This window comes from Bubalus kerabau, chromosome 4, assembly GCF_029407905.1.
Source record: "Bubalus kerabau isolate K-KA32 ecotype Philippines breed swamp buffalo chromosome 4, PCC_UOA_SB_1v2, whole genome shotgun sequence".
In the NCBI taxonomy this organism is placed as follows: domain Eukaryota; kingdom Metazoa; phylum Chordata; class Mammalia; order Artiodactyla; family Bovidae; genus Bubalus; species Bubalus kerabau.
Genome location: NC_073627.1, coordinates 128,131,182 through 128,144,835, shown reverse-complemented (window position 1 = coordinate 128,144,835; position 13,654 = coordinate 128,131,182). Strand labels below are relative to the sequence as shown.

Genomic DNA, 13,654 nt, shown 5'->3' with positions numbered 1-13,654 from the left:
GGAACTTTATTTTATTCCAAAATCTACGAGGTGGGATCTCAACCTCGGACCCGGTGACTGTGTGAGCCCCGCAAAGGGAATTCGCAGTCGAGGGGGCCCGGGATCACCAAAGAGGGAGCCGGGCCCCGTGAGGATGGAGGAATCCTTAGGGTCCAGGCAGCAGTGGGACCCACTACCTCGCGGGCTCTGCTCACACCTGGCTCAGATATCAGGCAGTAGTGGTTGTGATTGGTGGGATTCGGCGGAAAACCTGCTGGCCTCTACCACAACGGTTCTCGATTGGCTTCGGCACACAGTCGCTTTTCTGTAGTCCAAACCTAGAGCCGCTTGGTGATAAATACCGCCTTAAAAGGCGTTTGATAACAGTTTTACGTGTTGTAAGGCAAACGATTATTGGTCGCAGGGCTCACGGATTCGGTCGGTAGTAAACACAGCGAGGTTCTTGGGACCCTGGATTGGTCAGCTTTCCGGGCACAGAGTAAATTCCTCCGGATTCCGAGCATCGACTGGCTGCCCTTCTGACGCTGCCCCGCCCTCTCCCCTTCTGATTGGTTGCAGCTCGGGCTGGGAGAGGAGGAGGAATGCCGTGGAGTATGTGAGTCGTGTTGCGTCACTTCCGTTTGCTGTGGGCAGCCGCCGCGGTATTCTCAGAGTGCGGTGGCGAACTGGCTGAAGGAGCTGAGGGACTAGAGGCGGGGTGGGCGGAAAAGGGAGGAATCCCATCACGGAGGCGCCAGCCTGGACGTTTCCACGTCCTCCGACACTGTCGGGTGGGATCGGAGAAGGGTCACCGCCTCCTCCTTCGAAAAGGGGGGCGGAGCCCGGCTCAGGTGAGGCGACCCTGTCAACGCGAGCTATGGTGGCGCGCGCGGGCGCGCTCACGTGGAGACGGTTGAGCTCTAGGGGTGCTGGGTGGGCGGCGCGAGCGGGGTCTAGTCCTGGCGTCCAGACGCGCGCAGACGCGTACTGGTTCCCCTCCACACCCCACCCCCGCCTACCCTGTCTGTCTTTCTGAGGGAGTATTGTTAACCCTCGGAACGGAGGGTGGGAGGCTAGTGGGAGGCGTGTTCTGCGCAGGCGTCCCCCGTGTCCCGACGCCAGGCTGTCTGTCCGCAGGGTGGGGCGGGGGTTCTTGCCCACTTGCATCTGCCGGCGGGCGACGTTGGTTACGGGGCTCGGGTGGGAACGGCTTGCGACCAACAGCCTGGCGAGGTGAATAGAAGATCTGCGGGATGGGGTCGGGTGGCTCCCTTGCCCCCATCCTGGGTCTGTTTGAGCTACGAGGTTTCATTTCATCAGAGCAAGGCCAAGGCGGTCTGGAATCGGGAACCGGCGGCTGACCCTGCACGGATGGAGTTAGTGTTTTGGAATGCCCCAACTTATCAGAGGACTAAAGTGTTTATAGGCATTTATTGGACGGCCTCCGCTTCCAGGCTTCGTGCTAGGAGCTGTGGGGAATGCAGTGGGAAGAACAGCCTTGCCCCCTCCTCCTCTCGTTTGGAGGACATAAAGATTTATACTACTTAGATACTAACATTAGGCAGTAAATTAAAGGGGGGGTCGAGGGTTAGGTTGTTTCCTTCTAAAGAAAGTCCTTTGTCGTTAAGTCAGTCTGCTTTCTGGCATCGTGGAGGGTACTGTGGAAGCTAATTTCTAAATAGGACCCAAATTCTAAATAATTTGGAGGAAAAAAATATAGGTAAAGGCGCAGCAAAGTCTTGAATACTAAGTAGTATGCTTGGGTTCTGGTTAATTTTAACGAATGAAAGTAAGAAACCCTTCACCTTCAAGAATTGAAGCAAAAATATTTCCAAAATATGCTCATATACCTTTCAGTTGTAGTAGGTAGAAGATATTACGTACATTGGGATCTTTCTTTAGAGGTTGAAGAGAATGCTGTGCCTTAGACATCACTGATGATTTGTTATCCTTGTACTGGCTGTTGTGATTTAGATGAAAGAAGGTGGGTTAGGTGTCGCATTGTTTTCTGGAGAAACTGCATTCTGTTTTTGTGGTTTCCGTGGTGAGTGTGGTAAGCTAAAAGATTAGCAAAGAGAGAAAGAGACCAGGTGGAGAGAGGAGAAAGAGAGGATTTTGGAAAAAAGCCCCTAAACCAAGGGAAGGCCTCCTTCTACTGCTTTAGTCTGGTCTGGAAATCCCAGGAAATTTGGGAAGACTGGCTTTGCCACCATGTTGGCTTGGTGACCTGCCAGGTAAGACTTAACTGGTTAAGGGCTTGTTCTGGGCTCTTGTGTTTTGCTAAATAAAACAAACCAGGACTTTTAGAGTCCTGAAATCAACATGTTTTCTTGCTTTCCCTTTTCTTTCCTAAAATTTGTGTCTAAACATGGTTCGTAGGGGATACTGGCAAGCTGTATTCTGGCTATTTGAAGTGTCTAGCAAAATCCTGAAAGTGATCAGATTTGGAAGAAAAGCATTTTAGAGTGGGGTGTTTTGCTAAACTTAGGGGGTCAGTGCTCTCAAAAGAGGCTTTGTCTCAAGACTATCACGAGAAGTTGAAGTCATTAAAAAAATACTTGGGAACAGAATGCATGTAAATGTTTAGTATTTAAAGTACTTAGCGTGAATTATGTTGGAGTTCTTTAGTAAGGGTAAGACTTAAAAATATCTTATATACAGTGAGAAATGACAAAATTTGCTCTAGTGCTGTACAGAATCTTGAATCTGCCTCAAATTCTTTTTGGAATGGGGAAAGAAAAGCCCAAGGTATTGATTCCATATTAGTCTAAAGGTTTTGTTTTTTTTTTTAATGTAAGTCTATTGTAAACAGATACTTTTCCTGTCTGTCAGTTTTAAGAATATGAGTTCCTTTTTTTTTTTTTTTTTTTTACCGTATTTAGCATTTCTCAAATATGGATGCTGTCCAGTAGAGCCAGATTTTATGAGTGTAGCAGGTGGGATGGAATGTAACTCTACAAGGCACCTTTTGTCTAAATATAAAGTGAACTGAGGCTAAAACACCAGCTGTTTCTGAGTGAACTATTGCTCTTACAGTTGTTTTCATCATTTCCATCACTGAATAGTGGCTTTTAATCTCCAGATTCCAATTTTAGGAGGTGCCTTGCATTTGACTAATTATACATTTATTAAAAGCTTTGAGTTACCTTTCTGACAGCTAAAACAGATTAGGAATTGTGTTAGAGTACTGACATTTTAGTGTAATATAGATAGATTATGGTTTTAGTATCTAAGATTATTTTATCTGTAGATAATTTTCCTTGTGATATTCTAACATATCTGAATGATACGTTTAAGGTTCCAGTATTTCCTCGATTCTAAACCGCATTCTGTTCACATTTTAGTATTAACGACCCAGGGGGTGGGGGTGGGGTGCCCTAAGTGAGCATTCTGCCATAGTTTAATTGGCAGCGCTTTCCCCCCCTAATGTTACATGAAATGGGGTTGCACTTTATAAGCACTGGCATCCTAGATTTAATGAAACATGGTACTATTAAAAGACTTTTGTATCCAATTAATTCCATGTTAATTGTAACCAGTAAGTTTCCAAATCTGCCTTTGCACTAAAAAGAAAGTTTGTTACTGAAAAGAATCCCATTGGAAGTAATATTTTTCCTTATATAGATGGAAACTAGCAAACTGATTTGTTTCTTTGACATATTTTAAAGGATGATTGAGTGCTGGGTCTGCTTTTTGGAGACTATGCTTGGTGCTTGTTACTTTGTGTACTTGATAACAGTTTACAAATGCTTTATTTCCTGCCTCTTAAAAGTTTAAAATAATCAGGGTGAATCACTCCCCCTTTCTTCTGTACAAGATGTTGTTAACTTGGTGTAATTGATTTTTCAATACATCTTAATTAGTGAGTTATAATTTAAAATCCACTCAGCTGTCTTTCTTTAAAAATGCAAGACCTTCAATTTTGTAGTCCTTCCGTTTTCATCTCTACTGCAGAGAGGATCTGCGAAAGGAGTACAGGGAGAAGAAAACCCACTGTTTGGGGGTTCAGTTTTGAGAAGAATCACAGATAATACAAAAATCTAAGCACATTTAGTAATATACATTGTATTTTATTTTGAATAGAGTGTTAAAAGCAGCTCAGCAGGTGAAGTATCAGTTGCTTGCTGAATACTCTTGATTTGATAAATAATTCATAATGAAGGGATATACTGCTTTGAAAGTAAACTTAGTATAATAAATGAATTAAATCCATTTTTCATCTTCTTCCTGAAAAGGCACCATCAATAATAGTGTCTCCAGTGCTTCAGAATGGCTTTCTTCTTGATAAAAGTTGAGGTTTTTTTCTTAAGAAATATGTATCTTGATCTGTCAGGGGTAAAAGGCAATAAAGGCTGTTTTTAAAAATTGCTGAAAAGGTTGTGTGTGGCAAGGGCAACTCAAATGGGTGTCAGGCAACATTTTCTAAATAACAGAAAATATATTTCGACTTCTTAAAAATGTTAAAAATATAGTCTTAAATATACAAGCAGCTAAAAGAAGCCATTGATGAATGGTTTCTATAGATTTTTTCATACCTTTATGAAGTTTGTACCATCGTCTGAGTGTTAAGTGGCTACAGATGTTCTTTTATCTGGATAATCGGTTGGCTGGCTAGTCATTGTAAGTTTTAGGAAAATGTAGCACCTGAGAAAGGAACATTTCTGGGACAATACAGTGCAGGTGTAAAGTTCTGAACAGGATAAAGCAGCAAAGTTTGTTGTAAATTATTTTGAAGTTGAAGTGCAGTACTATCAGACTCTGTCCTGGAACTGACTGACTTGGGCATGCCCGTCTTTCAGACAGCATCCTGCTGGTGGGCCACCATCTTGGCTGACCATCTCCCTGACAGGTTTAGGCAGATCAAGATCTTCCCCTTTTAGCAGGTGATCCTGCCACGGGGAATGCATTCTATTACTCAGCCCCTCTTCTCCCCAAAGCTCTGCTCTCTGATTCTTGTTTGGCACCAGCCTCTTGGAGGGCAGGGTTGGGAGGAGCGATAGGCAAGGAGCAGTGGAAGGAGAAGAAAAAGCTTATCTTGCATCCTGCTGACCTTCCAAACTAGGGTCTGTTGGCAGTGGCAAAGGCTTGGCAGTGTGGTCTTTGGTGCTGGCAGCGTGTAGTATTGGCAGTAAAGGAGGATTTGAGGAAGAGAAGAGCAGCCCATGCTCCCAGCTCTTTCAGAACCCTTACTCTAATTTTCACTCCTTAGCTGTTATTTTACACACCTTTCTTTTCACTCAACTTTCAGTTCTTGACCCTGACCTTGCTTTTCAGCTTCATCCCTCCAATCTCCTAATCCTTATTCCTAACCTTTGCTCACAGTCAGTTCAATTCAGTGCAGTTGACTCTTTGCGACCCCATGGACTGCAGCATGCCAGGCCTCCCTGTCCATCACCAACCTGGAGTTTACTCAAACTCATGTCCATTGAGTCAGTGATGCCATCCAACTATCTCATCCTCTGTTGTCCCCTTCTCCCACCTTCAATCTTTCCCAGCATCAGAGTCTTTTCAAATAAGTCAGGTGGCCAAAGTATTGGAGTTCATCAGTCCTTCCAATGAGTATTCAGGACTGATTTCCTTTAGGATGGACTGGTTGGATCTCCTTGCAGTTCAAGGGACTCTCAAGAGTCTTTTCCAACACTACAATTCAAAAGCATCAATTCTTCAGCGCTTAGCTTTCTTTACAGTCCAACTCTCACATCCATACATGACTACTGGAAAAACCATATCCTTGACTAGACGGACCTTTGTTGGCAAAGTAATGTCTCGGCTTTTTAATATGCTGTCTAGGTTGGTCATAACTTTTCTTCCAAGGAGCAAGCATCTTTTCATTTCATGGCTGCAGTCACCATCTGCAGTGATTTTGGAGCCCAAAAAAATAAAGTCTATCACTGTTTCCTCTGTTTCCCCATCTATTTGCCATGAAGTGATGGGACCAGATGCTGTGATCTTAGTTTTCTGAACATTGAGCTTTAAGCCAACTTTTTCACTTGCCTTTTTCACTTTCATCAAGAGGCTCTTTAGTTCTTCTTTGCCTTCTGCTGTAAGGGTGGTGTCATCTGTGTATCTGAGGTTATTGATATTTCTCCTGGCAGTCTTGATTCCAGCTTGTGCTTCTCCAGTCTAGCGTTTCCCATGGTGTACTCTGCATATAAGTTAAATAAGCAGGGTGACAACATACATCCTTGACATACTCCTTTTCCTATTTGGAACCAGTCTGTTGTTCCATGTCCAGTTCTAACTGTTGATTCCTGACCTGCATACAGGTTTCTCCAGAGGCAGGTCAGGTGGTCTGGTATTCCCATCTCTTGAAGAATTTTCCACAGTTTGTGGTGATCCACACAGTCAAAGGCTTTGGCATAGTCAATAAAGCAGAAATAGGTGTTTTTCTGGAACTCTCTTGCTTTTTCCATGATCCAGCGGATGTTGGCAATTTGATCTCTGTTTCCTTTGCCTTTTCTAAATCCAGCTTGAACATGTGGAAGTTCACGGTTCACATATTGCTGAAGCCTGGCTTGGAGAATTTTGAGCATTACTTTACTAGCGTGTCACACTAGTATTAATAATTGTGTACTGTCTCTCTGAATATTCTCTTATCAGCCACTGGGCCTGTGTCTTCCTGGTGGCTGAAGTTTTGTGGTTGGACCTAGGTTCATACCTCTTCTCCTTCACTTACTGTACTAGTCAGATGATGTTGGCCCTAGACATGGGGATGACAGTCACTGCTTGACCATCCATCCATAAGAGAGAATATGTACCCACAGGACCTGGCTCTTAGTAGGCATTCCACCCTTTCATCCAACTAATTGAAGTATAGTGGTAAGTGTAGTGCAGTGTTACTTAAATTGCACAAGTGCTTTGACTGTTTTCTACCATCATAACAGGTTAAAAGGCATACTTCATGAGTGAACTTGGAAGGTAATATTGCTGAGAAAATGCTAAGTAATTTGTTTTGTAAATTTGAGTAGCACAATATATGTATAAATTGAAGGCTACCTTTACACTAAAGTTCCATTTATTCTGTTTTTTAAAGTGAGATTCCACATATATGCATTTTCCATATATGTGAAGCTTAACCTATTTCAGTGCTATTTCAAACTTTGTGAATCCTTAGAATTCCTCTACACATTTAAAAATTGTTGATGACTCCAAAGAGTTTGTGAGTTATAGCTATGATATTTAACATATTAGAAATTAATATTGAGGGAAAATTTTAAGTGTTCATTAAAAATAATAAACCTATTACATGTTAACATAAATAACATATTTTTATGAAAACTGTTTTCCAAAACAAATATCTAGTGAAAAGAGTGGCATTTAAAAAAAATAAATTTTATTTTTTAGAACAGTTTTTGATGTATAGAATGTGAAGATAGTACAGAGTCCCCATAAATATAAACCCACACCCTGCTTCCCTATTATTAACGTCTAACATTAGTATGGTACATTGGTTATAATTAATGAACCATTATCAATACTTTATTATTAATTAAAGTCCATTCTTCATTCAAGCTTTCTTAGTTGTTTACCTCCTGTCAATTTTCCGTTGCAAGATCTCATTGCTAAATATAATGACATTACATTTAGTCATTTTGTCACCTTAAGCTCCTGGCTGTGACAGTTTCTCATACTTTCTTTGTTTTCAGTGACTCTGATAGTTTTGAGGAGTACTAGTCAGATACTTTGTAGGATATCCCTCAGTTGGGATTTGTCTGATTTTTCCCACAATTAGACGGAGGTTATGGGTGTCTTCGGGGAAGACCATCCTCATGACAGGAACATATGGTACATACCAAGATGGAGACTATCAACATGATTTATCACCGTTGATGTTGCCTTTGGTCACCTGGCCGAGACAGTGTTGGTTGGATTTCTCCACTGCTATGTCCCTTCGCTCCCCTCCCCTCCCCTCCCTTTCCATCCCTTACCCTGGGAGGAAGTCACACTAAGGTGTGGAGAGTTATGTTCCGGCCCCTTTAAGGGCAGAGTAGCTACATAAATTATTTGAAATTTGTCTGCACAGCAGATCTGTCTCCTCTCTCATTTGTTTAATCATTTATATCAATATTGACCTCTGGATATTTATATTTTGGGTTATAATTCAGTACTATTTATCTTTTTGTTCAATTGTTCCAACTTTGGTCTTTGAGAGCTCTTACTCCTGTTGGGTAAGAGCTTTCACCTACTTCCATTATCATGTTTGTTCACTGGAAGCACTTCCTTACACTTTAGTACTGTGAGATGCTGCAGGCTTATTTTGTATATTTCCTGCCCCAGTCCTAGAACTATCTACTTCTTCAAGGAGCCCTGGTTTCTTTTTTTAGAGAATTGTATTTGAAACCAAGTTCTAGGTACCAAGAATGCTTGGAATGGCAGTATTTTACATTTTTTGCAAATCTCTTTAATGTCTAATAGAAGACAGGTGGATTCTCATACTTGCTTCTAATATTCTAATTGATGTGATATATTTTTTTTTATTTTTATTTTTGGCTGCACTGTGCGGTATGCAGGATCTTAGTTCCCCAGTCAGGGATCAAACCTGTGCCCCCTGCCTTGGGAGTGCAGAGTCTTCACCACTGGACTATCAAGGAAGTCCCTTGTGTTATACTCTTGATTAAAGCCTGAAAGAAAAATCCAGCATCTCACAAATGTGTAGTTGGAAGGAAGAGTATTTTAGTAGCTTTTTCAAATGAATTTGGATATTCTGATACTGTAACAAACTTGACAGATGTAATTTTCTTAAGTGTTTAGTTGCTGTAGGATGTGAAGCCATATCATATTGTTGCATTAAAATATATTAGTTTATATCTTGCACTTTGAATTTTTTTACCCATATGTTTTGTAATATGATTACAACATTGGATGTTTGGAAAATATTGTTTCGCTGAGTTATGCAAATCTTTCAAATGTCGACCCACTTATTATACAGTATTTTAAAAATCACATGACATTAACATTACCAATGGTCTCATTAGAAGACTTAGAGCTTTGGGATGCTTTGAAGCCTATGGTGGCAAACACAAATTTTCCAAAAGGTTTGTTTTCACCTGAAAGCTCAAATTTTATCATAGGCAGCAAATACTGTAGATCGTTTTCATTGAAATGACAGGCTCATTTCATTTTCAGGAAAATGTCTGGCAGATACTCAAGTCTGAATAACCATAGTTTGTCTGTTGTTTGTTCTTCCAAGTAAAAATGGTATTTGAAGAAAACAGTTCAGCTTATGACTCAAAAATTACACAAGTAGTTTTCCTTGAGACAACGTATTTCAATATGCAGTACAATTGCTTCAAGTGCACTTCACATTTCATCTCATTTATTCTTAAAACCTTTTCAAGAATAAAAATTAGTGATAAAGAAGGGAAAGGGAGATCAGATACCCTGTAGAGTCAGCTTCCTTGTGCTAGTGGCTTGTCCAACACAGACAGAGACTGCATTCTGGCCAGATGGTTCCTGCTGTCCAGTTCAAGCTTAGATGGCCAGCCTTCCCATCTTCATCAGTTCTGTGAGCAAACCAGTAACCTCTCAGCAACTTATTACCTTTATGCTGCAACCCAGAGCCCTGACATATTGTGAACAATACATTAAAAAAAGTGCTTTCTACAAAAGTTATCTGAAAAAAATGATAGTCTTTAGTTCAAAGTTGTGTGCCTCTCATGGTTCACTTTTCTGATGACTCACAGTAGTCATTAATATCCGTTATGAGCATTCACTCTCCAGTACCTGTCTTTCTAGCCTTACCTAGTTTGCAGCCACAGTGAATACATGGCTTCCCCCACCTCAAACCTTTCCCTGCCTTTACCTCTGTCTAGAATGTACTTTACATCTACAGTTTATCCAAACCCAAACCAATAATTCCTAGCTCTGTTATCAGAACCACCATGAAGCTGAAAATACCCTTTGCCTTCTCTGAGCTCCTGAGCACCATCATCTCTTAGGTGGCACTTAATGCTTTTCTCTTTGAGCTATGGTTATCTGTGGATGTCTTGTTGCCACTAAGCCCCTGTGACAGTAAAGACTGACTATGCTGTAGAAATTCTCTGATCCACAGTGCTTAATCTTAAACAAAGTAGAAGCTTTAAAATGTTAGATGAATGAATTTGTAAATCAAATTCACAAGCACCTTCCTTGGCTTTTAAGATCTTTAGGTTTAGTAGCCCGTCTAGTACATGCTGCTGGGCCCCTTTCCCCCTTCGTGGGTCAGCTGTCCCTTTTTGCAGCTGTCAGCATGCAGCCGCCTCTGGTTCTCATTCTAGAATTTTTTGTGCCTGTCTTCAGTTAGTTAGAAAACTAGAAAAACTTGAATTTTGTTTGTTTGAAACAAAAGACTGTTGTGAGGGCTTCAGGACTTTCCTATGAGGAAATCTTTCATATATGTGTAGGCTTTGATCTTTGTTTTGGATTTCTGAGATTTCTTCTTTCTGACTTCTGGCTGATTTTAGGGATAGTTGTGATTCTCAGGAAAATGACTTGTTGGGTAATATGGTGTTATATTTCATCTATATACAGAATTCCAGTGGTTAAAATGCCTTATGTCCAGTGCAGGGGGCACAGGTTTGATCCCTAGTCGGGGAAGTAAGATCCCACATGCTGCATGAGGGGCCAATAAAATATCTAAAATTACTTTACAAATACTTCATTGAGTTTGTATCAGGCACTTTGGGAGAGAGAGGGGAAATATAGTCCCTGGCCTCAACAGGCGGTTTTATTTTATTTATTTATTTTTTTTTCAACAGGCGGTTTTAGTAGAAGCATTTTGACTTTGCACTGGAGTATAAGTAGGGCGCTAATAACTTATTCAGACTGAATTATAAAGTTCAAGGTCAGCTAATTCCTAGGGATTTTTCACTGGAAAACAAGGTGGTGAAGTGGGAGCATTGAAGAGTAGGGTGAGATGGTAAGGGCTTCTGGCATTAGCTTGACATCCCCAGTCATGCTCATGTTCAGTTATTTATGGACTTCCTTTTTAATAGACTTAATCTGTCCAATTTTGGCTTCCCAGGTGGTGCTATTGGTAAAGAATCCACCTGCCAGTGCAGGAGACATAAGAGACACGGGTTCGGGTTGGAGAGATCCCTGGGTTGGAAAGATACCCTGGTGGAGGGCATGGCAACCCATTCCAATATTCTTGCCTAGAGTATCCCATGGACAGAGGAGCCTGGCAGGCTACAATCCATAGGGTCACAAAGAGTCGGACATGACTGAAAAGTCTTAGCACACAAGTCCAATTTCTGAACCAGCCCTGACACAACAGAACCAGAGATACCATGAAAGTAGTCATATCCAGTGGTTAAGAATCAGGCTGCTAATGCAGGGAACATGGGTTTGATCCCTGATCCAGGGAGATCCCACATGCTTTGGCACAACTGAGCCCTTGCTACATGACTGCTGAGCCCACACGCAGGGCTGCATCCCTGAAGCCTGCATGCAGGTTAGAGAAGCCTGCATGCCTAGAGCTTGTGCTCTCCAACAAGAGAAGACACCACAATGAAAAATTTGCTTGCTGCAACTAGAGAAAACCCATGCCCAGCAACAAAGACCCAGCACAGCCAAACTGAAAGAAAGAAATTAGGCTGATGGATGTGGTATCTGAAGCTAACCTTGGGCACCTGCGTGCCTAGCTAGTCTCACTTAGTTGGTCAGATCAGAATATGGATGAATTTTAGGATTCCAGGACTTGGAACCCCATCAAAATCCTAGCCTTCTTGACTGGGACCTTGCCTGTTTTGTACTCTTATACATTCATTTTCACTTTTGTCATCTCTACAAGTAGAGGGAAAGTTCTGTTTATATTTCTGCTAGGGTTTTATCTAGATTAGGGATATTGAACATAAGAGTTCTTAGAATGTTAAGATGCTTCTTAGTGGTGGAGCCTTGCAGGTCCTCCCTGGCAGATGGGCAGCAGATTGCTTGCTATGTGGTAGATGATGTTGGAGTATGGGTGTACTTTTCTTTACAAACTAAGTATATTGTTGAAAAGCATGTGGGTAGGTCAGTATATAAATCAGATAGTTTAAAATGGGCTATTAACTGGCTTGTTCTCCTAGAACACAAATGAAGTTTTTTTTTATTAGTCTAAGTAAAGCACTATTAGGAAAGTGAATCTGCTAAGAAAACAGTTAGCTCTTGAGTAATAAGCAGTGGTATAAGTGTATTTTCTTAATTATATTTAGTTTGGAGGTTACTAACAGTCTGTTCCTACAGATAAATATTGTAGTGTACACTTGCTTCGGGTCAAACACAGTTCAGTTTATTTGCTCAGTTGTGTCCAACTCTTTGCGACCCCATGGACTGCAGCATGCCAGGCCTCCCTGTCCATCACCAACTCCTGGGGCTTACTCAAACTCATGTCCATCGAGTCGTTGATGCCATCCAACCATCTCATCCTCTGTTGTCCCCTTCTCCTCCCTCCTTCAATCTTAGAAATTGGTAAATTATTTGCGGTATCTGCTGCCATATAGATGCAGTCATGTTTTGAAATCTTTTAAAAAGACATGAAGCTTTTTTCCTTGGTTTGAAGGCTTCAGACAGGCAGCTTTTCATAGAACACTTATCTTCTTAGCATGAGCTCTTTTATAGCTTTTAGACTGGATCTCTGAGTTTGTTAGAGATGCTTGTGAGTTTTGAATAAGCATGATCTTGATTCATGACTCCTTTCCATCACATTTCATACCTCCCAAACTGACTGAAGTTTTAAAATACTCTTTTTAGATCCAAAAATGTTTCAATATAGCCATGTTATTTATATTTTTTATAAAGATTATGATTTGAGCTTTACTGTGTGACAGAGATCCAACATGAACTTGGTTAAGGTAAAGGGGAGTTTGTTGGCTCATGAAATAGAAAGTCCTAGAATCATACCAACTACAGTCATGGCTGGATCCCAGGGTCTTGATGTCATCAGTACATTGTCTTTGGAATTGCTTCCTTCAGTGTTGGCTTCATTCTCAAATAGGCAAAAATCGACACCATCAGTGTTAGACACATCTCCCTCACAGCTTGCAGTCTGAGTGAAGAGAGTATCTCTTTTCCTCTCTCTTTCTCATTTTGTTTGAGATAGTCAGTCCTTGCTTTTTCTCTTCTCTAACATTGGCATTGATAAGGATCTCAGTGAGGGACTTGCCCGGAGATCCAGTGGTTAACCCACTCTGAGTGCAGAGAGTGTGGGTTTGATCCCTTGTTTCAGAACTAAGATCCAGAATGCCATGCGGCACAGCCCCCCCCCCCCTCCCCGGCCCAAAAGGATCCCAGTGAGTGAAAAATATGAAATGCTTAATGAATTTGTGTGTCATCCTTGCACAGGGCCCATGCTAATCTTCTCTGTATGGTTCCAATTTTAGTATGTGTGCTGCCAAAGCAAGCACAAGAATATCTTTTTTTTTAATGGTACCAGCAGAAGTCCCCAGGGCAGACTCTAATTCTGGTATGGCTTGGGTCCCATATCCATCTCTGAAACAATCCCTGTAGTCAAGAGAAGTGGTTACCAAATTAGCCAGGCCTCCCTGGATCTTCTGGAACTCAGAGGTTTGGGGGCATTCATCTGTTCCATGTGGACTAAGAATGGTTTAAAAGTGATTTTCCCCAAAGATATTAATAGACAGACACCCCTCCCCCCAGATATTAATAAAAATGTCCCTTGGGGATTGTATTTGAATATTGATTTGTTGGGAGATGC

General features: G+C 41.5%; 1 protein-coding gene and 1 non-coding gene across 4 annotated transcripts in view; one reads left to right on the top strand and one right to left on the bottom strand.

Moving 5' to 3' along the window:
• Nucleotides 1-348: 348 nt before the first annotated feature.
• Nucleotides 349-13,654, top strand: part of ZBTB5 (zinc finger and BTB domain containing 5) — a 29,011-nt gene continuing 15,705 nt past the window's right edge. Inside the window, exon 1 of one of the 3 annotated variants that reach the window (XM_055578549.1) lies at nucleotides 349-595. In XM_055578549.1, the coding sequence (XP_055434524.1) occupies nucleotides 582-595 (14 nt within the window). In that variant the 5' untranslated portion in view covers nucleotides 349-581. The other 2 variants (XM_055578550.1, XM_055578551.1) reach the window with 2 other exon arrangements.
• On the bottom strand, nucleotides 13,237-13,343 carry LOC129651856 (U6 spliceosomal RNA). The gene has a single exon (XR_008714363.1). It is a non-coding gene; the product is annotated as a U6 spliceosomal RNA (small nuclear RNA).